Source organism: Rhinatrema bivittatum, chromosome 2 (assembly GCF_901001135.1).
Source record: "Rhinatrema bivittatum chromosome 2, aRhiBiv1.1, whole genome shotgun sequence".
Lineage (NCBI taxonomy): Eukaryota > Metazoa > Chordata > Amphibia > Gymnophiona > Rhinatrematidae > Rhinatrema > Rhinatrema bivittatum.
Genome location: NC_042616.1, coordinates 100,005,180 through 100,028,335, shown reverse-complemented (window position 1 = coordinate 100,028,335; position 23,156 = coordinate 100,005,180). Strand labels below are relative to the sequence as shown.

The 23,156-nt window shown below is 44.0% G+C and overlaps 1 protein-coding gene across 3 annotated transcripts in view; it reads right to left on the bottom strand.

Annotated features, from left to right (window-relative positions):
* UBE3C (ubiquitin protein ligase E3C) overlaps positions 1-23,156 on the bottom strand; it is a 496,047-nt gene that overhangs the window by 244,251 nt on the left and 228,640 nt on the right. For all 3 annotated transcript variants that reach the window (XM_029588499.1, XM_029588501.1, XM_029588500.1), the window contains one exon: positions 13,206-13,293. In XM_029588499.1, coding sequence (XP_029444359.1) covers positions 13,206-13,293 — 88 coding nt within the window. The remainder of the gene's footprint in view (positions 1-13,205; positions 13,294-23,156) is intronic.

Here is a 23,156-nt window from a genome sequence, read left to right as displayed (position 1 = left end):
GTCAGCAGGATTGAAAGAGGCATTGAAAGTTGCATTATTTGGAGATTATCAAGACAAAACAATTGTTTTTCTCAGCTCAAGTGGAAGGACTTTGAACCCTGTGAAAGAGCATTTCAGTTTGTTGAAAAGTATTTTGAAGGGAGTCAGTAGGTTTTGAAACAACCAAGGATAATTGTGATAGATTTGCCTCTTATTTTAAGATAAGGTTAGTGGATTGATATGATGCTGGGGACTGATGGTCAAATAGATGGATTAGAACTGAAGAATCTTAGATAAAGTAAATAACATTCTGTTGGCAAGGCCAGCAGTGGAGTAATTTTTCATGGTTCCCACTTAGGATATTGTAAAGTTAATGGTCACATTGAATCCTTTGCATTGTGTGTTGAACTTAGTATCTTGCTGTCTGATTGAGGCAGCTAGAGAAGGACTGGGACAAGCTTTTGGTAAAACTGTGAATGCTTCTCTGTCCAAAGGAGCTGAAGTGGACTCGTATTATACTGTTGGTTAAGAAACCCCCTCTTGATTCCTCAGCAATATAGAACTATTACTCTATTATGAATTCACCAACTTTGGCTAAAATGATATAGCTGGGGGACTTTTTAGCAGAGAGAAAATTCTTGATTCCTATCAATCAGGTTTCAGACCAAGACATGGTACTGATTTCCTGCTGATAGCATTGATGGATGATTTACTGAAATTCAAAGATTAAGATTCCTGTAGAGTTGGGTATGTTGGGTTATTCTGTTGCCTTTTATCATCTGCTTTGCAGATTAGCCAGCATGGGCATTTCACATGAGGTCCTGATATGGTTTATTTTTTACTTACTGGATCGTGGCCAAGAAGTGGTATAATGAGAACATCAGTCAACAGAATCTACCCAGGCTGTGGAGTTCGCCAACTCTGTTTAATATTTTTGTAAACTTTGCATTTTTTTTGGCAATTTAATCTGGTTTTTCACACCTATGCTGCACCTTTAGGACCAACTGTAATATAGTAACATAGTAAATGATGGTAGATATAGACCAAAATGGTCCATTCATTTTTCTCAGCAAGATGTTTAGAGTTGTAATTACTGCTCTGTGCAGTTAATCCCCATGCCTTCTGTTTAAGGTTGTAACTGCTGTTCCATGCAGGTTACCCCCATGATGTTTAGGGTTGTAACTGCCACTCTGTGCATGTTACCTCCAAGGAGAAATATTATCCCAAAAGCTAGCCCGTTTCTTCATGTTCATCCTCTAGCCTTTAGAATTCTCTGTGTTTATCCTATGCCCTTTTGGATTTCCATTATGAATGTCTTCACTATCTCTTCTGGTAAGACATTCCATGCATCCACCACCCTTTCTGTGAAAAAATATTTCCTAACATTGTTTCTGAGTCTAGCCCACTGGAGCTTCATATCATGACCCTTAGTTCTAGAGCTTCCTTTCCACTGGAAAAAGTTAGTCTTGTGCATTATTAATACCCTCCAGGAATTTAAAAGTCTGTATCATATCCCCTTGTCTTTTCTCTTTTCTAAGGTAGCAGAGTCAGTGGCTCAGGTAAATAGTTGCTTGAAAGCAATCTTGGAATAGTCATAGCAGAATAAAATGTGTTTAAATCCAGTTAAAGAAGAAGTCATGTTAGTTGTTGGGATAGTGAAGGATGGAAGGATACAGCAACTGAAGAAAGAAGTCTAGAAACTGGGGGGCAACTTTTTTTTCCCAGCTGCCTAATATAAGAAAGCTTATAGTGGTTTTAGCCTTAAGTTTTAAAAATTTTAGTTCAGGCCTTAGTGGGTATGTAACTGGATTATTATAATGTGCTGTATTTTGGTATACTTCAAAAGACCATATATCATTTGCAGTTGGAGCAGAATTCTGCAGCTTGGTTCTAATCCAAGGCTGGTAGACAAGAACATATTTCTCCAGTGCTTAAGAGATTTGTACTGACTGCAGGTAAGCTGGAGAGCCAAATTTAAGGTGTTCTGCTTGATTGTAAGGCTTGGAGGATTGGCCTTTCACAGTTATTCACTGTGCTCACAAAAGGGCTTTTTGGTGGTTGCTACAGTATGGGAGACTTGATTTGCAGTAACTTGCAAGAGCTTTTTCAGTTATGGCTCCTTTCATATGGAACCAATTTCTTTAAGAACGGTACCTTTTACAAGATCTGCTGACCTTTCAGAAACAAGTCAAGGTTCTTCGAACAGGCATTTTGATTTGCAATTCTGTTTGGTTTTTTTTTGTACTCTTCTTTAAGTATAGAAGATATACTGAGGGATGGTTTATATTCATTTTTTAGTTTTACTTTTTGGGTATTGATCTATTTTATGATGTATATTGGATTGGTGGGTGTCTTGGCTGGGATAGAGCTGGGTTGATGTGATTTCTTTCAATTGCTGATGTAACTTGCTTAGAATTTTATAAAATAAGCATGTAATAAATGTTTTAAATACATATATAAGATTTCTGCCCATGCAACTTTAATTTCATTTTTTATTATATTCTACCTTTCAAGAATGGTTACATTTAGGTACTGTAAGTATTTTCTTATCCCTAGAGGGCTTATAGTCTAAGGGTCTCATTCACTAAGCAGCAGTATTTTTTCCTGAGGTAAAATTACAATGAGAGTCACAAAGCCACAGTAAATAACCCTGCTGCTTTGTAATTCCCACAGTAAATACCACGAGGTAAAATACTGCAGCATTAAATGGACAAAATACTCATGCAATGGTAGTCTCGGGTCTATGCAGCCATCATCACTTAAAAGGGGCTGACTACTTTGAATAAGGACCCACCCGAAAGTTGGGGGGGAAAAATGGGAGTGTCCAAAGACCCTCTGTCTCAACCCCCAAACAAACCACCCCTGAAAGTGGCCATATACAAAAATGTAAAATTTAAAATATTTTTAAGATCGTTCTTGGCCCTATACCCTACCACCCAACCTTCCCCTCCCCTGAAATACAGAAATCAGGCCGACAGAGGCCAGGACCCCCACTACCACCCTTGCCAACCCTCCAGACTACCCCTTAATCACAATGTAAGCCCTGGTGGTCCAGTGGGGCATAGAGTGCATCCTAGGCTCCAGGCCTGGCAGAGGTCATTTTTCAAAATGGCACCACCCAGGCTATGCCCCATTATTTGATGGAACAAAGAGGGCGGTGCCATTTTGAAACATGGCTAGTACTGGTCCTGGAACAGAGGAGGCACTCCAGGCCACCTTGGCATTTGCATGTAATCAGCTCATAATACATTGGTGCCGTCTGAAATAACGTGAGATATTTCAAATGCCTCAAGTTATCCCTGTATTAGGTCATTTACTGGTTTGTGAATGATCCCTTAACTTTGCACCTGAGACAATGTAGGGTTAAATGACTTGCTTAAGGTCACAAGGAGTGTCAGCAGGATTGGAACCCTGGCTTCCCTGGGCTGTAGCTTGATGCTCTAATGACTAGTCTATTCCTCCACTCAACATACAATACAGTTCCCATGTTAAACACTCATAGAAGCATAGAAACATAGAAATGACGGCAGAAAAGGACCAAATGGTCCATCCAGTCTGCCCAGCAAGCTTATGGTAGCATCTGCTGCGCCATACAGGTCAACCCATACACAGTTTCCCAGACCGCAGTCAGGGCCCTTGTTGTTTGCTGTCTTTGAGTCCAATTCCCTGTTACCTCTTGCCGTTGAAGCAGAGAGCAATGTTGGAATTGCATCAAAAGTATTAGGCTTATTGGTTAAGGGTAGTAACAACTGCTTCAGCAAGTTACCCCCCATGCTTGTTTTCCCAGACTGTAAAATTCAATGTCCTTATTGGTTGCTGTCCGAAAGTAATTCCCCTTTTCCTCTTTCCCTCCTGCCATTAAAGTAGAGAGCAATAATGGAGTTGCATCAACAGTATAAAGGCTTATTGGTTAAGAGTAGTAACTATCACACCAGCAAGTTACTCCCATGCACTCTTTTCTTCATTTCCATCCTTTAGTCTTTAGGGATCCACAGCTTTATCCCATACCCCTATGAAATCTTTCACTATTTTGGACTTCACCACTTCCTCTGAAAGGGCATTCCAGGTATCCACCATCCTCTCTGTGAAGAAATATTTCCTGACGATGATTCTGAGTTGTCCTCCCTGGAGTTTAATTATGTGACCCCTAGTTTTACTGATTTCTTTCCAATGGAAAAGGTTTGTCGATTGTGCATCACTAAAAACTTTCAAGTATCTGAAGGTCTGTATCATAGCTGCCCTGCACCTCCTCTCCTCCAGAGTATACATATTTAGGTCCTTCAACCTCTCCTCATAAGTCATTTGATGGAGACCCCCCCCACCCCCCACCCCCCTTCTGTGGGCTGCCTTCATCCTGTCTCTGTCCCTTTTGAGATACAGTCTCCAGAACTGAACACAGTATTCCAGGTGAGGCCTCACCAAGGGGATTATCATCTCTTCTCTATTTATTTATTTTTACTGATTATTACTTTCTATGCAGCCCAGCATTCTTCTAGCTTTAGCTATCACCTTGTCACAATGATTCGTCTTCAGATTGCTAGACACTATCACCCCAAGGTCCCTCTCTTGCTCAGAGCACAACAGCCCTCCACCCCCATCACAATCAGTTCTTTTGGATTACCGCACCCCAGCTGCATGACTCTGCACGTCTTGACATTGAATCCCAGCTGCTTTATCTTTGACCACTATTCAAGTTTCCTTAAATCACGTCTCATTATCTCTACTACTTACGGCATGTCCACTCTGTTGCAGATCTTAGTATCATCTGCAAATAGACAATCTTTACCTTCTGAACCTTCCGCAATGTCGCTCACAAAGATATTGAACAGAACCAGTCCCAACACCAATCTTTGTGGCACTCCACTTAACATTGTTGTCTCTTCAGTGTAGGCTCCATTCACCATTATACGCTGTCTTCTATCCGTAAACCAGTTTGTAATCCATGCCACCACCTTGGCGCTCACTCCCAAGCTTCTCATTTTATTCCCAAGCCTCCTATGCAGGACTGTATCAAACATTTTGCCGAAATCCAAGTAGATCACAAGTGCTCTTCCACAATCCAATTCTTTAGTCACCCAATCAAAAAATCAATCAGGTTTGTCTGACAAGACCTTCCCCTGGTAAATCCATGCTACCTCTGGTCCAGCATTCCTCTTGACTGTAGATGGTTCACTATCCCTTCCTTCAGCAGAGTCTCCATTAATTTTCCCACCACCGAAGTGAGGCTAACCAGCCTGTAGTTTCCAGCCTCCTCTCTGCTCCCATTCTTGTGAAACGGGACCACTACCGTTCTTCTCCAAGCAATCGGCACCACTCCCATCTCCAGGGATCTACTGAACAGTTCATGCAGTGGACCCGCCAGCACCTCCTCTGAGCTCCAGCAGTATCCTGGGATGAACCTCATCAGGCCCCATGGTTTGTCTACTTTCAGTTTCCTAGCTCTTCCCATACATTCTCTTCTGTAAATGGAGTTTCATCTACCCCATCTCCATCTACGGTCTTGTCAACCAGCAACTGTCCTGCTCCAGGGTTTTCTTTAGTGAACACCGAACTGAAGTATTTGTTTAATATTTCTGACATTTCTTCATCTTTCCACACAGTACTCCTGGTCACCTTTCAATTTCACTTTACCACTTACCTTCTTTCTCTGATAAAGCTGAAAAATGTTTTGTCTCCACGTTTTACCTCTTTGGCAATTCTTTCTTCCACTTGATATTTTGCTTTCCTGATTTTTTTCTTCATCTCTCTCGGTTTTAATAGATATTCTTCCTTGTGGGTTTTTATTTTTTTAGTTCCTTTATACTCTCAAATGCTATTCTTTTTTTTCCTTAATTTTTTCAGCCAGCTTCTTAGAGAGCCATATCAGTTTCTTTTTCCTCTTACTCTTCTTTACTTTCCTAACATGGATTTGTTGCCTTTGTAATAGTTCCTTTTAATTTGGCCCACTGTTCTTCCACCTCACCCATGTTCTCCCAGCCTTCCAGTTCTTCCTCCAGGTACATCCGCATTTTGACAAAGTCCATATTTGTGAAATTCAAAACGTGGGTCTTGGTGTGACTTCTTTTATCCGTTTTGCAATATTAAACCATACTGTCTGATGATCACTACTGCTCAGGTGAGCCCCTACCCAAACATCAGAGACATTATCACCATTAGTGAGCACTAGATCGAGGATCACACCCTCCCTTATAGGTTCCATTACCATTTGTTTGAGCAGAGCCCCTAGAAAGGCATTCACCCACTATCTCTCTACTTTTTGTAGATTCTGCAGAAGGGATGCTCCAATCCATTCAATCATTGAAACTAAATGTATCAGAGATGTTTATACAAATGTTTCTTTATTGAAAGACATCTACAAAATATTATCTGAATGATTATTACCCAAGATGAATAACTGAAGAGCAGGGTTAACTATGTCCATTTAGCACATCATATAGAATGCTTAAGGGGGAGAAAAATTATAAGGCAGCACTCTTACTTCATTTCATTTCATTTATTAAAATTTATTAATCGCCTAACACTTGAAAAGGCTTAGGCGATATACAAAAATACATACATATTAAAACAAGAGACATACAATGCAAACAAAAAAATATTAGTTTCACGGAAACCAAAACAACAATACCAGATGTAATTAATGCATATAGTATTATAGACATCTCTGCAATTCTATCATTAAAATCACAATGTTAATACATCATTTTTACTGTGAAAGCAGAATGATGGTATTCATGCTGTTTATTTACCATTGAATGCAAGATGAAGCAGATGTTCCTTCAAAGCTGTTTTGAAATTTTTGATGTCATCAAGAGATCTCAGATCAACTGGAATGAGATTCCATACGGTGGGTGCTACTATGGAAAAAGATGTTTCCCTGGTACAGAGTAACCGAGCTTGACAGACTGGGGGAATGGCTAACATGTTAGCCATTCCCCCAGTCCTCCTACTGAAGCTCTTAGGTAAAAAAAAAATGAGATTTTTCATTATCACATATGCATTACCATGTGAAGATAATAGCTCTAGGGAAAAAAAAAAAAAAAAGACATTCTAGCCTCATATTCCTTGTTTTATTGTAACTGATTTTTCTGCGCACTTTTATAACTTGTTATAATTTGTAAATGTATAAAATGTATACTCATGTTATATTTATGCACGTTTATAATGTATTGATCACCCCTGTTTTATGTAAACCGACATGATACGAATCTCCGTGAATGCCGGTATAGAAAAAACTCAAATAAATAAATAAAATAAAAAATATTTTATTATTTCTATACAGAACTTCATATGTAAAAGAATGATTTCAACCAATAAATTTAGAGAAAATTAGCTAGAAATTGTGCAACCATATAACTGAATTTCTCATTTTTTACATTGGAGAAATTACTTACCTGATAATTTCATTTTCCTTAATGTAGACAGATGGACTCAGGACCAATGGGTATAGTGTGCTCCTGATAGCAGTTGGAGACGGAGTCAGATTTCAAGCTGACATCAGCACTACATATACCCATGCAGGAAACTCTGCTCTTCAGTTTTCTCCTCGAAAAGCAATAGTGGATATGTGTGTATTTGGATAACTTGATTAACTTGAACTAGTTGACGTGAATTGTAGCTGGAGACCGCCAGCGTCGTCAACCAAGAAACACAGACAACCAGTAACAATGGGTGTCTTAACTAGGGGTAAGTCTGGCTTGCCCGTGCTTGTCTTGCTCTCGGGGACTGTCACCCAAGATTTCCGTTTGTTGAGGCAGCCGTGGGCAAGATACTCAGTCCATCTGTCTACACTAAGGAAAACAAAATTATCAGGTAAGTAATTTCTCCATTTACTAGCGTGTAGCAGATGGACTCAGGACCAATGGGATGTACAAAAGCTACTCCCGAACCGGGTGGGAGGCTGCCCGTGGCCCGCTTAGTACCTGCCCTTGTGAATGCTGTGTCCTCCCTGGCCTGAACATCCAGGCAGTAGAACTTCAAGAAGGTATGAATGGAGGACCATGTCGCCGCCCTACAGACTTATAGAGGTGGAGGCTTGCCTGCCTCTACGTAGGCCGCCTTGATTACTTCTTTGATCCAGCGGGCTATGGTTGCCCGCAAGGCTGCTTCCCCTTGTTTCTTCCCACTGTGAAGGCGAATAGCTGGTCCGTCTTCCGGGGTAGGCAGCATGAGTCCTCAGAGTACTTATGCTCGTCTGGAGATGGCAGCGAGATGGTTTGGTTTAGATGGAAATGAGAAACCACCTTTGGAAGAAAGGAGGGGCAGTGCATAGCTGTAATGGATCCCGATGTGAGTCTGAGGAACGGTTCCCGACAGGATAGTGCTTGAGATGCGACGGGCTGAATACATTGCCACTAGGAATGCAGTCTTCAAGGTCAGGAGCCTTAAGGACAGACTGTGTGTAGGTCTGAAGGAAGTTCCACTAGGAAGTCTAGTACTAGATTGAGATTCCATAGGGATACCGGCCACTTTAGTGGTGGTCGGATTTGCTTGACCCCTCTCAGGAAGCGGGAGAAATCTGGATGGGAAGATAGACTGGTGCCACCCACTTTGGCTCTGAAACAGGCCAGCATGGCCAGTTGAACCTTGATGGAGTTAGAGACAACCCCTTCCTTCAGGCCTTCCTGCAGGAATTCCAGGATCATGGGAATTTTGACTGTCCGTGGAAGGATATCTCGGTCTTCACACCAGGCTTCGAATATTCTCCATATTCGTATGTAAGTTAAAGATGTGGAAAACTTGCGTGCTCGAAGCAAGGTGTCAATTACTGCCCCCTGAGTATCCGCTCTTCTTCAGGCGAGTCCACTCAATGGCCAGACCGTAAGAGAGAATCGAGTTGGGTCTTCATAGAGGATCGGTCCTTGCTGGAGCAGGTCCCTATGCAGAGGTAGGCACAGGGGGTTCCCTGACAGACATCTTCGCATGTCTGCATACTACTGCCTTCTTGGCCAATCCGGGGCCATTAGGAGTACTAGCCCCTGTGGTGTTCTATCTTGCGGATGATGCTGTCCAGTAGTGGCCATGGAGGAAAGGCATACAGCAGATCTTCCTGTGGCCAGGTTTGGATGAGGGCATCAATCCCCTGGGATTGAGGTTCTTGTCTGCAACTGAAGAAGTTGGGAACTTAGGCATTGAACCGGGTTGCCAGAAGATCCATGGCTGGGGTTCCCCAGCGGTCTATTATCAACTGTGGTTGACAGCCTCCATTCCCCTGGGTCTAGACTTTCTCTGCTGAGGTAATCTGCAGTGACGTTGTCTTTTCCTGCGATGTGGGCGGCCAAGATCCCTTGCAGGTTTGCTTCCGCCCACGTCATTAGGGGGTCTATTTCCAGGGACACCTGTTGGCTTCTGGTTCCTCCCTGGCGGTTGATGTAGGCCAATGTTGTGGCGTTGTCTGACATGACTCTGACAGCTTCTCCTCAGAGTCTGTGACTGAATCGTAGGCAGGCTAGTCTGACTGCCCGGGCTTCCAGTCAGTTGATGTTCCATCCCGACTCTTCCTTGTCCCATTGCCCCTGTGCCATCAGTTCCTGACAGTGGGCTCCCCATCCTCGTAGGCTCGCATTCTTGGTGAGCAAGACCCAGGTCGGTGAGGATAGCTTTACTCCCTTGCTCAGATGGTCTTCTTGTAGCCACCATAGGAGCTGTATCCGTACCTCTGCCGGCAACTGGAGGCGGACGGTATAATCCTGGGACATCTGGTTCCATTGTGACAGTAGGGAACGTTGTAGTGGTCGCATGTGGGCTCTTGCCCATGGTATGACTTCTAGGGTTGATGTCATGAGTCCGAGGACTTGGAGGTAGTCCCATACCGTGGGGCGAGTGCCATTCAACAGTTTTCAACTGGTCCATCAATTTCCTTCTCCTTGTAGGGGGAAGAATGACCTTGTCCTTTTGGGTGTCAAACTGGACTCCCGGGTATTCCAGAGATTGGGAGGGCTGAGGACAGCTCTTGGTTGCGTTGACGACCCATCCAAGGTTCTCCAGTAGATTCTTGACTCTGGTGGTCGTCTGATGACTTTCCTCTGGAGATTTTGCCCTGATCAGCCAATCATCCAGATATGGGTGTACGAGGATGCCTTCTTTCCTCAGTGTTGCCGCCACTACAAGCATGATTTTGGTGAAAGTCCGCAGGGCTGTAGCTAGCCCGAAGGGTGGCACTCTGAACTGGTAGTAACGGTCCAGGATCATGAACTGCAGGAAGCGCTGATGATCGTGATGGACCGGGATGTGCAGTTAGGCTTCTGACAGATCCAGGGAAGTCAGAAATTCTCCCGGCTGTACCACCCTTATGACCGAGCGTAGGGTTTCCATGCGGAAGTGTGGTACCCTCAGGTAGCGGTTGACTGACTTGAGGTCCAGGATGGGCTGGTATGTTCCCTCTTTCTTGGGGACGATAAAATAGATAGAACAGTGCCCAGTATTTCGTTGGTGCGTGGGCACCGGTGTTATAGCCTTTAAGGCGAGCAATTTGGTCAGTGTGGTTTCCACTGCCATCCTCTTGGAGGGGGAGTGACAAGGAGATTTCACACATTTGTCTGGAGGGATGCTGTGGAAGTCCAGAAAGTATCACTCTCGAATGATGGTTAGGACCTACTTTTCAGACGTTATCTCGACCCATCTTTGGTAGAATAGGGCAAGACTGCCCTCTATGGCTTCTTCCTGTGGATGGGTCTGTTGATTCTTATTGTGGGGTGTGGCTGTGGCCTGGCCCTGAGCCAGCTCCCTTCTTGTTGTGTTTGTTCCGAAAGGACTGGCCCCTGCCTGCAGGGTGAGGTGCTTGGTATGTACTCTTATACAGTCTGAAACATTGTGATCCTCTGCTCTTGTATGTTCGGGGAGAGGGGCGTTGGCTTCCTTTGTTCTTGTCCTCCGGTAACTGATGTACTGGAGATTCGCCCCATTTGTCGGCTAACTTCTCCAGTTCGCTTCCGAACAGGAGGGATCCTTTAAAAGGCATTCTCATGAGTTTCGTCTTGGAAATCGCATCAACTGACCAGCTTCGGAGCCAAAGTTGCTTTCTGGCTGCCACAATGGATGAAACGCCCCTGACTGAGGTGCGCACCAGGTCGGAAGTCACATCCGTGAGGAAGGATATTGCTGGTTCTAATGTTTCAACGGGCGTGGTGGTGTTCCTGGCCAGTGACAAGCATGCGCGTGTAACCACGGCACAGCAGGCGGCGATCTGCAGTGACACAGCTGCTGCATCAAATGACTGTTTTAGGATGGATTCCTGTCGTCTGTCTTGGGCATCCTTGAGTGCCGCTCCTCCTTCGACTGGAATGATGGTGCGCTTTGTGACAGCGCAGACCATGGCGTCCACTTTGAGAAACACCAGGAATTCTTTGGCTGAGGGTTCCAGTGGATATAGGGCTTCTAGGGCCCGTCCTCCCTAGAAACTGGCCTCCGGAGCATTCCATTCCAGGTTGATCAGTTGTTGTACGGCTTGCAACAATGGGAAATGGCATGAGGCCCGATGGAGCCCGACCAGAAGAGGGTTCACCTTTGGCTCCGCTGTGGGGCTTGTGCCTGGATGGCCAGCTCCTTCAGGCTTAGGGACACAAGGTCTGGTGGCTCGTCTTTGGAGAAGAAATACATCATGGTTCAGTATGGTTCTGTTCCTGGAGGGATTTCCCCTTCCTCCAGGCAGTCTTGGTCTTCCTCCGAGGTGGCCATGTCCCCTAAGGTTAGGCACGTCTCTGGGAGGCCGAGCAGGGCCTGGGTGGTTTGGGTCCTCTGGTGGAGGCTGTGGCATCGGTGGCGCCGATTGCACCTGGACAAAGGTTTGCAGACCTTTAAAGAATTCCACCCAGGAAAAGGTTCCTGGGTCTATATTGAAGCCAGCAGTGGTCCCCGAGGGCCCCATCTGGAGGGTCAAGCTGGGGATAGAGAGGTCCGGGGTACTATCAGTGGATCTGGATTCCTGTACTAGCTGGGGGGGGACCTTGCCCTGGTTCTCCCAGTGCCGTTTCGCACTGTAGGCACAAGGCAGTAGCCTCTTCATGCTGCGCAGCTCTTATGTGGTAGCTGGGCAGAGGGCTTGTGCTTTGGCTTTCTTGGCCTGTGGTGCCATGATATGTGCGCGTAGGAGCATCCAAACCCGGTCTGTGCGTTTACATGCGCGCGCCGGGAGGCTTAGATATGCGCTCCGGTTGCGTCGAGGGTGTGTGTGCAAGCTGCGAAGATATGCGTGCAGGCCGGTATGTGTGCTTACAGAGATGCACGTGCTGCTGTGCGTGCAGCCGAACTTGTGCGCCTGGCGCTGCTGAGCGTGTCGCTATGCGCCGGCACCCTCGTGTGCCTTACTGTGCGCACAGCACCTATGCGCAAGCCGCTGTGCGCACAAGTATGTTATGCACACAGCTCAGTTAGGCGGAAAGTACGGCGATCAAGGGGGGGGAAATGACACTGGCAACCACGCAAGCAAGATGGCGACCTCCCCTGAGGGTTTCCATGTGGGAGGACCCTCGAGCCAGATCGGGTTCAAGTCTGGACTGGGCTGATCAACCCGATGGAACAGTCGCCAGCTGGTGATCTTTACAGTTATCCAAGCCTCGGAGACCAGAGACTTAAGAAAGTTTTCTACCTTACCTTGTCTCGGCGTTTCCCGGTCTGGAGCCAGGCGGTGACGACTGCGGGGGGAGAGGGAATTTACCTTCACCGCCACGCTCAGTCTTGCACCCGCTGTCTCTCAGCCACTCCCGTTCCTGGGTCTAAGTCCATGCCGGGAACCGGCTACCGAACAGAGGCTTACCTCTGAGGGATCTCGGAAATCACCTCAGGAATTCTCGACTGGGGGAGGGACCCTTAGGTATCACCGCAGGAGAGCGGGGCTCGTCTGTAGAGGTAAGATTATTTCTTGTTTGGAATTTTCTTCTTTGGTTTGGATTTTCTAACACCGTGCAAGCATGTGTATAGTCTCGAACTGCTAAGGAGACAGAGAAATACTGAAGAGCAGAGCTTCCTGCACGGGTATATGTAGTGCTGACATCAGATTGAAATCTGACTCAGTCTCCAACTGCTATCAGGAGCACACTATACCCATTGGTCCTGAGTCCATCTGCTACACTCTAGGAAATGTACATTGTCACAGAAGAGAAGTAAAATCAAGGAAACCTATAAAATGTTAGACACCCAACATCTCTCCTACTGCTAGCTACATGATAGCTATCTATAGTCAGTATTAGCAACATCAATGTAAAAATAGCTATAGAAATTCAAAATCTTACCATCCAATGTGGATTGTAAAGGTCCTATTCTTCCCATTCTCCGAACCCGCCACACATGCCTTGCAGATGGAACATATAGTTGTGTAACCTACATAAGATAATTCTTGTCAGAAACCAGTTTTATAGCTATAACAATGAATATAGAATTAGTTCTACTGAAACTGATTATCAGCAGTAACTTTTTTTTTTTTACAGTCAATTAAAATCATAAATAAAGTACTGTGTTTTAATCTGGATAAGATTGCTAAATAGCTGTATAACATATTATAAAGTTGTACTGCACAATTCATACAGTACATATAATCCTTGAAAGATTTTATGCTATTTTACTTCCCCCTAATTCTTTTTCTTTTTTTCTATGGTAAAATGACTTTTTTCTTACTTCTTCCTACCTGGTTATCACAAGCCACTTCCTAGTTTTTTCCCTACTTTTTAAAAACACATGCAGATTTTAACAGCATTGGATAGCAAAGTGCATGCAGCTTGGTCCAAAACAAATTCCTGTGCTGTTCTCTGGTAGAGGGCATACAATCAAATAGGATAAACGTTTTACAGGAAAAAAAATGCAATGTAGAATCTTTATGAACGAAAATTTCATGTGAGAAAGGGAACAGAATAACAATGAGGATGTATCACATCCACCTGGCAAGAATTAACAGATGATGAAATGCTAACAGAAATTAGAGAAGCTAACAAAACTAGCAACACAGTAATAATGGGTGATTTCAATTACCCCAGACTTTACTAGATAAATGTCACATCAGGACAAGATAGAGAAATGAAGTTACTAGATGAATTAAATGACTACTTCATGGAGCAGCTGGTACAAGAACCAACAAAGACGGGGGATATTTTAGACCTAAATCCTTAATGGAACATATGATTTGGTGAAAGAGGTAATGATGTTGGGGCCACTTGGCAATAGTGATAACAACATGATCAAATTTCACTTGATAACTAGAGGGAGGATGCTAAGGAAGTCTACTCCGATAGCATTAATTTTCAAAAGGGGGATGAGAAAATGAAAAAAAAATGAGGACAAAACTGAAAGGAGAAACTACAAAGGTCAAGAGTTTACATCAGACTTGGATGTTTAAAAATACCATTTTGGAAGTCCAGATCAGTTGTATTCCACACATTAAAAAAAAGTGGAAAAAAGGCCAAGCAACTGCCAGCATGGTTAAAAGTTGAAATGAGGTGAGATAAGCTATTCTAGCCAAAAGAACATCCTTCAAAAAATGGAAAAGAGATCCAAATGAAGAAAACGGGAAATAACATAAGCATTGGCAAGTTAGTTGCAAAGCACTGATAAGGAAGGCAAAGACATAATTTGAAAAGAAGCTTGCTGTGGATGCAAAAACTCATATAAAAACATTTTCAGGTACATTAAAAGCAAAAGGCCTGTGGATAAGACAGTTGGACCATTAGAGTATCGAGGGATAAAAGGGGCGCTATGGAAGGACAACGCCATAGCAGAGAAATTGAATGAATTTGCTTCGGTCTTTACTGAGGAAGATGTAAGGCAAATACCCATGGCAGAAGTGATATTTAAAGGTGATCTAGAGGAACAAATCTCAGTGAATCTGGAAGATGTACTAGGTCAAATTGACAAACTAAGCAGTAGCAAATCACATGTATGCGATGGTATACATGCCAGAGTGCTGAAAGAACTAAAAAATGTAATTGCAGACCCACTGCTGGTAATCTGTAAACAATCATTAAAATCAGTTACAATACCTGGAGATTGGAGGGTGGTCAATGTAATGCCAGGGTATTGGAGGGTGGTCAATGTAATGCCAGTGGTAATCCAGTAAACTACAGACCGGTGAGCCTGACATCAGTGCCAGAAAAAATGACTGAAAGTATTATAAAGAACAAAATTACTGAACATATAGATAAGACAGTTTAATGAGACAATGTCAAATGGTTTTAACCAAGGGAAGTCTTGCTGCACCAATTTGCTATATTTTGTTTAAAGGTGTTATTAAAGGCAAGCCAAATGACAGTGTATCTGCATTTTCAGAAAGTGTTTGACAAAGTACTGTACTTCATGACAGAATCTTGAAGAAATTAAAAAGTCATGGGATAGGAGGGAATGTTCTGATGTGGACTGAGAACTGGTTAAAAGATAGAAAACAGAAAATAGGACTAAATGGTCAATTTTCTTAATAGAGAAAGGTGAATAATGGATTGCCTCAAGGATTTGTAAAAAGAGGACTGCTTTTTAACATGTTCATAAATTAACTAGATATGGGAACGATGAGTGAGATGATCAAATTTGCTGATGATACAAAATTATTCAAAGTTGTTAAATCATAAGAGGATTGTGAGAAATTGCAAGAGAACCTTGCAAGACTGGGAGACTAGGCATCCAAATGGCAGATGACATTTAATGTGGACAAGTGCAAAGTGATGCACGTATGGAAGAACACCCCAAATTATAGCTACACAGTGCAAGGTTCCATTTTGGAAGTCACCACCCAGGAAAAGGATCTAGGCATCATCGTGGAAAATATGTTGAAATCTTCTGCTCAGTGTGTGGCAACAGCCAAAAAAGTAAATAGAATGCTAGTGATTATTAGGAAAGAAAGCTAGAATAAAACAGAGAATATCATAATGCCTCTGTATCGCTCCATGATGAGACCACACTCGAGTATTGTGTGCGCTTTCGTCATCCAAAAAGACATAGCAAAATTAGAAAAGGTATAGAGAAGGGCGAACAAAATGATAAAGGGGATGGAACAATTCCCCTACAAGGAAAGCTAAAGAGGTTAGGGCTCTTCAGTTTGGAGAAGAGACGGCTGAGGGGAGATATTATAGAGGTCTATGAAATAATGAGTGGAGAAGAATGGGTAAATACAAATTAGTTATTTAATCTTTCAAAAAGTACAAAGACTAAGGGACATTCAAAGAAGTTACTAGGTGATACATTTAAGACAAATAGGAGGAAATATTTTTACTCTAAGCATAATTAATTTACTCTAGAACAGGGGTCGGGAACCTATGGCTCGCAAGCCAGATGTGGTTCTTTTGATGGCTGCATCTGGCTCGCAGACAAATCTTTAATAAAAAAGTAAAAATCTAACAAAACCCCCCACCCTCCTGACGCCCCCCAAGACCTCCAAAATTAATTTACTACAAGCCCCCACCCTCCTGACCCCCCCAAGACCTGCTAAAAGTCCCCGGTGGTCCAGCGGGGGTCCAGGAGCGGTCCGGGAGCGATCTCCTGGACTTGGGCTGTCGGCCGCCAGTAGTCAAAATGGCGCCGACGGCCCTTTGCCCTCACTATGTCACTGGGGTCGACCAATGGCGGCGGTAGCCCCTGTGACATAGTAAGGGCAAAGGGCCGTCGCAAAGGTCTCACCAGGGACCTATACAAGGGCATATCACCTCCCGTTTTCTGCTGACTATCCTTCTTCCTATGCAGCCAAGCATCATTCTGGCTTTTACCATCACTTTAGCGATCTGTTTGGGCACCTTAAGATCATCAGATACAATTACCCCTAGATCATGCTGTTCCTTTGTGCTTAAAAAAATTTCACCTCCAATTCTGTACTTTTCCCTTGGGTTTCTGCAGACTAAATGCAGTACTCTGCATTTTTAAGCATTAAATCTTAGCTGTAAGATGTAAGACCATTCTTCAAGTTTCGCTAGGTCTCTCCTCATGTTTTCCACACCTTCCTGGCTGTGCACCCTGTTACAGATTTTGGTATCATTGGCAAAAAGACAAACGTTTCCCCAACAACCTTCTGTTATGTCATATCAAAAATGTTGGAAAAAACGGTCCATGGACCGATCCTGAGGCACACCAATAGAAACAACCCCCTCTTCAGAGAAAACTTCATTTACCACTACTCTCTATTGCCTCCCACTCAGCCAGTTTCTAACCCAGTCAGCCACTCTAGGATCCATACCCAAGGCCGCACAATTTATTTTAAGTTTTCTATTCAGGACCATGTCAAAGGCCTTGCTGAAATCCAAGTATACTACATCTAATGTTCTGCCTTGCTCCAAATCTCTGGTCACCCAATCAAAGAAACTGATCAGATTCGTCTGACAAGATTTATGTCTGGTAAAACCATGCTGCCTCAGATCTTGCAATCCATTGGATTCCAAAAATTGCAATATCCTCTGTTTTAGCAGCAATTCCATTAGTTTGCTCACCACAGATGTCAGACTAACTGGCCTGTAGTTCCCTGCCTCCTCCTTACTTCCACTTTTATGAATAGGAACAACATCTGCCCTTTTCCAATCCTCCAGAACTACTCCAGACTCTAAAGAAGCTTCGAAAAGGTCAGCCAGCAGAAATGCCAGGACATCTCTAAATTCCCTTAGTATCCTCTGTTGTATCCCATCTGGCCCCATTGCCTTATCTACTTTACATTTAGTTAGCTCTTCACGAACACACTATCGACCTTTTGGGATCCTGCCAGGTACTAGTGACCTAATTGGTCACTGTTGGAAACAAGATACTGGGCTTGATGACCCTTTGGTCTGACCTACCCTGTTTCCCCGAAAATAAGACAGTGTCTTATATTAATTTTTGCTACCAAAGATGCACTAGGCCTTATTTTCAGGGGATGTCTTATTTTTCCATGAAGAAGAATTCACATACCGGTATATTGTTGAACAAAAAAATGAACTCGCTCCTCAAGGGCCTGCTCTCCCTGCCTCGGTGCCTGTATTCAACTACTTCTGCCTGCTGGGATCATTTTTAACTTGCTTCCTTTTCTCCATTGGGAAAAACTGAAAGGTGGAGGCTGCTGCTGACTCAAACCTAGAAAATGACCACTGATGTTACTGAATCCTGAGAAAACGGGGCGTTGAGCACACTGTCTATTTCCATCCATTCTTCTCCATTCATTTGTTGATCTTTGAGAGAATGCAGAAGAAAGGAAACTCAGACTAATCTGATTAATTTGATTCCTTCCTTCTTATAGCAATTTGTATGAGATTTTATTAATCTAGATGTCCAATTATAATCACCAATATATAGGGCAGTTGCTGAACAAAACAAAACAAAGCTTGCATTCTCTTCCCTTTTGGGCTTGCGTGCTCACAGAATCAGAGATTGACTGAAAAAGAAGAGTGACGCTCTTTATACAGTAATTTAAAAAAATGCAAGTTGCGTCTACGGTAAGAAGCGTCCGTGAAGCGTTAGGCCCGCGCAACCCATTTTACTGTATAGAGCGCTATACAGTATCCTGGGTGCGCTGGCCTAACGCTTCACGGACACGCTGGTACCGGTATCTGTCATTTCAAATGTCATTTCAAATGACATTTGAAATGACAGGTACTAGGAAGTGGACGGTTCTCCTACGCTAACGAAAGCGGGGGAAAAAAAAAGCGAAAAAGTGAAAAAAATAAAAGTTGCAAGAGAGAGAGGGGAGAGGGGAGAGAGGACAGGCAATCCTACGGTACGCTCGGGATTGCCAGTCCTCTCCCCTCCTCCCGAAGCAAGGCGCGAAAAGCAGCCTTGCTCCGGGAGGAGGGGAGAGGACTGGCAGTGTAAAGCAACGAAGTGACTTACATTTTTCACAGCCCTCCTCCGGAGACGGACATCGGACACGGATCGCGGCTCCCCTGCCTCCCGGAGGCGAAGACGGATGCCTGCACGGGCAAAAGCGGCCCCTGTATGTGCGATTGGGCCGCTCAATGCGTGACGTCACATGCCGTGACGCCAGGGGCCGCTTTCACCCATGCAGGCATCCATCCTCGCCTCCGGGAGGCAGGGTAGCCGCGATCCGTGTCTGATGTCCGTCTCCGGAGGAGGGCTGTGAAAAATGTAAGTCACTTCGTTGCTTTACACTGCCAGTCCTCTCCCCTCCTCCCGGAGCAAGGCTGCTTTTCGCGCCTTGCTTCGGGAGGAGGGGAGAGGACTGGCAGTGTATGGTAAAGCAACGAAGTGACTTACTTTTTTCACAGCCCTCCTCCGGAGACGGATCGCGGCTCCCCTGCCTCCCGGAGGCGAAGATGGATGCCTGCATGGGCGAAAGCGGACCCTGGCGTCACGGCATGTGACGTCACGCATTGAGCGGCCCAATCGCACATACAGGGGCCGCTTTTGCCCGTGCAGGCATCAGTCTTCGCCTCCGGGAGGCAGGGGAGCCGCGATCCTTGTCCGTCGATGTCCGTCTCCGGAGGAGGGCTGTGAAAAAAGTAAGTCACTTCGTTGCTTTACACTGCCAGTCCTCTCCCCTCCTCCCGGAGCAAGGCTGCTTTTCACGCCTTGCTTCAGGAGGAGGGGAGAGGACTGTCAATCCCGAGCGTAGGATTGCCCGTCCTCTTTCCCTTGCAACTTTTTTTTTCGCTTTTTTTTTTTTTTTTTTTTGCTTTTTCGATTTTTTTCCGCTTTCGTTGCTTCGGGAGGAGGGGAGAGGACTGGGGCTGCCCCGGAGACCAGCACCCATGGACGCGGCCAGGGCAGGTAAGCGGGGGCTGGGGGAAAGTTTGCCGCCTACCCTTACCCCTGCCTCTAACGCAGGGGTAAGGGTAGGCGGTAAGTTAGCAGGTTAAACGCGCGGCAAAACGGCAGGGGCGCGCGTTACTGTATGGGAGGGAATACCGTAGCTAATTCGATCGTTTACATGTAATATGTGCTAGGTCTTACATTTACCAATTTGGCAAAACCTCTACTAGGTCTTATTTTCGGGGAAACACGGTAGTCTGGCAAATCTTATGTAAACAACTAGTTACCATAAGTGCACAACCTGAAGTTTCATCAGTGGCTTAAGTTTGACTCCAGCAGCACTCCCAGCCAAGGAGCAAGCCAGGAATTAAATACTGGTTTCCTGGTTACTGATCATCAATTTCATTTGATTAGATCCTTCTATTCAATTCAGAAGCTAGTGTGCCATTTCATTTATACAAGAGTCAACACAAATGACATTAGGTTCTGAAACTGACTAATCAAATTAAATACTTCTCTATGGTTATTTCATTAATAGATATATCCCTAACATTCTAAAGTCACACATAGGTGCACGATAAGAGAAAAAAAAATCATTTCAGTATTCAAAATCAATGCTTTAGTGCTTTATTACACAACTGACAATAGCATAATCATCCACAGGCAGTATGTCACATGAACAGTTACTGAATGGGTGTTATCTCTCCAGTATATAAACAGTTGCTTTCCGGTATTGCAGACTGTACATAGTTCATAGATCAAAAAGATATTGTAACTCAGGACAGTCAATACAGAAATTTAGCAACAGACTGTAAATATAAGTACAATAATGTGGTGATTGGAAAGATAATGATCAATCATGATCAATGTTTCCTCCAAAAACAGAAAGACACAAAAGCATTAATTAGTAGAGATGTGTTTAGTTTTTGCATGTCGGCTCGGGCGACCCGTGGAAAACTTTGTTTTCCAACAGGTCGGGTTTTTTTTTGTTCGGCGATTTTCTTCAAAAACGAAAAACCCACCCCAACCCTTACAATTTAGTTTATTACAACCCCCCCACCTTCCGGACCCCCCAAACCTTGCCTAAAATACGTGGTGGTCCAGTGGGGGTCCCAAGAGCGATCTCCCGTGCTCGGGCCGTCGGCTACCAGGTAAGGGAAAAGGGCTCCCAGGACCCCCGCTGGACCACCACAGATTTTAGGCAAGTTTTGGGGGGGTCTGGAGGGTGGGGGGCTGTAATAAACTCAATTGTAAGGTTTGGGGTGGGTTTGTTTGTTTGTTTGTTTTTTTTAAAAGGTGCCCCTCCCCCTCACGCTAACCCGAACAAGAACTTTCCTCGTAGTTCGGGGAAAATTTCGTTGAAATTGCCTAATTCGTGATAAACGAATGCACATCTCTACTAATTAGTTGTTTTTTAAATTTTTTCAACGTTTGAGTATTTTCTCATTTTTATGTTTTAATTTATACTTTTCTTTTATCCCCTAAGCCTTTCAGTCTCTCTCTATTCTTGCTTCAAGGCTATCCTTTCTTACTCCACACTGCCTATTATTTCTCAATCTTTTCCATTCCAAACCCAATTTCCCTATTCCAAAAATATGTTTCTCCAACTCTCCTCTCCATTTAAATTCTCTCACTCTATCCTCTTTCCATCAATTCGTGTCTCTATACTCCTCCCTCCCTCGCTCCCCGGCTTGTCTCCACAGTTTTGTTTTAATTTTGAGATGTGGGTGCCAGCAGTATCAAGGTGTTTGCACAATGTCAAAAGTCAGACAGAATAGAGCAGTGCCACTCTGAATGTGAGGACTCAGTTATGTAAGCAGTCACATCCATGTTAGTTAAAAGGGAAATCAGTTTAGAGAATATAAAATAGAGAGGGAGACAAAATATTGTAAGCAGTTACATATGAACATATATGATAGGAACATAAGGACATAAAAAGTTGCCATACTAGGTCAGATCGAGGGTCCATCAAGCCCAGCATCCTGTTTCCAACAGTGGCCAATCCAGGATACAAGTAACTGTCAAGTACCCAAACATTAAATAGATTCCATGCTACTAAAGCTGGAGCGCGTATGTTATAAAATCCCATGTTATAAATTGTGCGGCGACGAGATCGGGACCTTCCTCAGATCCCTCCCAGTCCGCGCCAATTAAGGAGCAGACTGGGAGGGAACTTTCCTACCCCCTAACCTAACCTCCCTTCCCCACCCTCTAAAACCCTTTTTAAAATTCTTTTACCTTTTGTTGTGCAAGTTACTTCAGGGCCTGACTTGAAGTAAATTGTGCGCGCCGGCAGCTGGCCGGTGCGCGAGGCTCAAGGACAGCAAGGAATGGCGATGTCCTGGGCTGTCCCGCTCCCCCCGACCTGCTCCCTTTTGAGGCCCCGGCACTTACACGCATCCTGGGGTTTACGCGCGTGGCCAGGCCCGTTTGAAAATTGGCCCAGCGTGTGTAAGGCCCAGGATTTACGCGCGCCGGTGTTTTAAAATCCAGCCTTAAGTCAACTTGATTAATACTAATTTATGGACTTCTCAGGAATTTGTCCAAACCTCTTTTAAACCCAGCTACGCTAACTTCCCTAACCACATCCTCCAGCAATGAATTCCAGAGCTTAATTGTGCGTTGAGTAAAAAAGGATTTTTTCCAATTTGTTTTAAATGTCCTACTTGCAAACTTCATGGAGTGCCCCCCTGTATTATCTGAAAGGGTAAATAACTGATTCACATTTACCCATTCTAGTTCTCTCATGATTTTATAGATTTCTATCATATTCTCCCTCAGCTGTTTCTTCTCCAAGCTGAACAGCCCTAAGCTCTTTAGCCTTTCCTCATAAGGGAGCCGTTCCATCCCCTTTCTTATTTTGATCGTCCTTTTCTGGACCTTCTCAAATACAACTATATCTTTTTGAGATATGGTGACCAAAACTACACACTGTACTCAAGGTGCGGTCTCACCATGGAGTGATACAGTGGCATTATGACATTCTCCATTTTATTCACCATTCCCTTCCCAATAATTCCTAACATTCTGTTTGCTTTTTTGATTGCCACAGCACACTGAGCTGATGATTTTAATGTATTGCCTACTATGACGCCTAGATCTTTTTCCTGGGTGTTAACTCCTAATATGAAACCTAACTGTGTAACTACACAGTTAGGTTTATTTTTTCCTATATGTATCACCTTGCACTTGTCCACATTAAAATTCATCTTCCATATGAATGCCCAATCTTCCAGTCTAGCAAGATCCTCCTGCAATTTATCACAATCCTCTTGTGATTTAACTACTCTGAATAATTTATCATCCGCAAATTTGATCAACTCACTAGTCCCCTTTCCAGATAATTTTTAAATATATTAAAAAACATTGGTTCAAGTACAGATCCCTTTGGCAATCTGTTTACATTTCTTCACTGAGAAAACTGACCAGTTAATCCTACTCTCCGTTTCCTTTTAACCAGTTTGCAATCCACGAAAGGACACCGCCTCCTATTCCATGACTTTTTAATTTTCTTAGAAACCTCTCATGGGGGACTTTTTCCA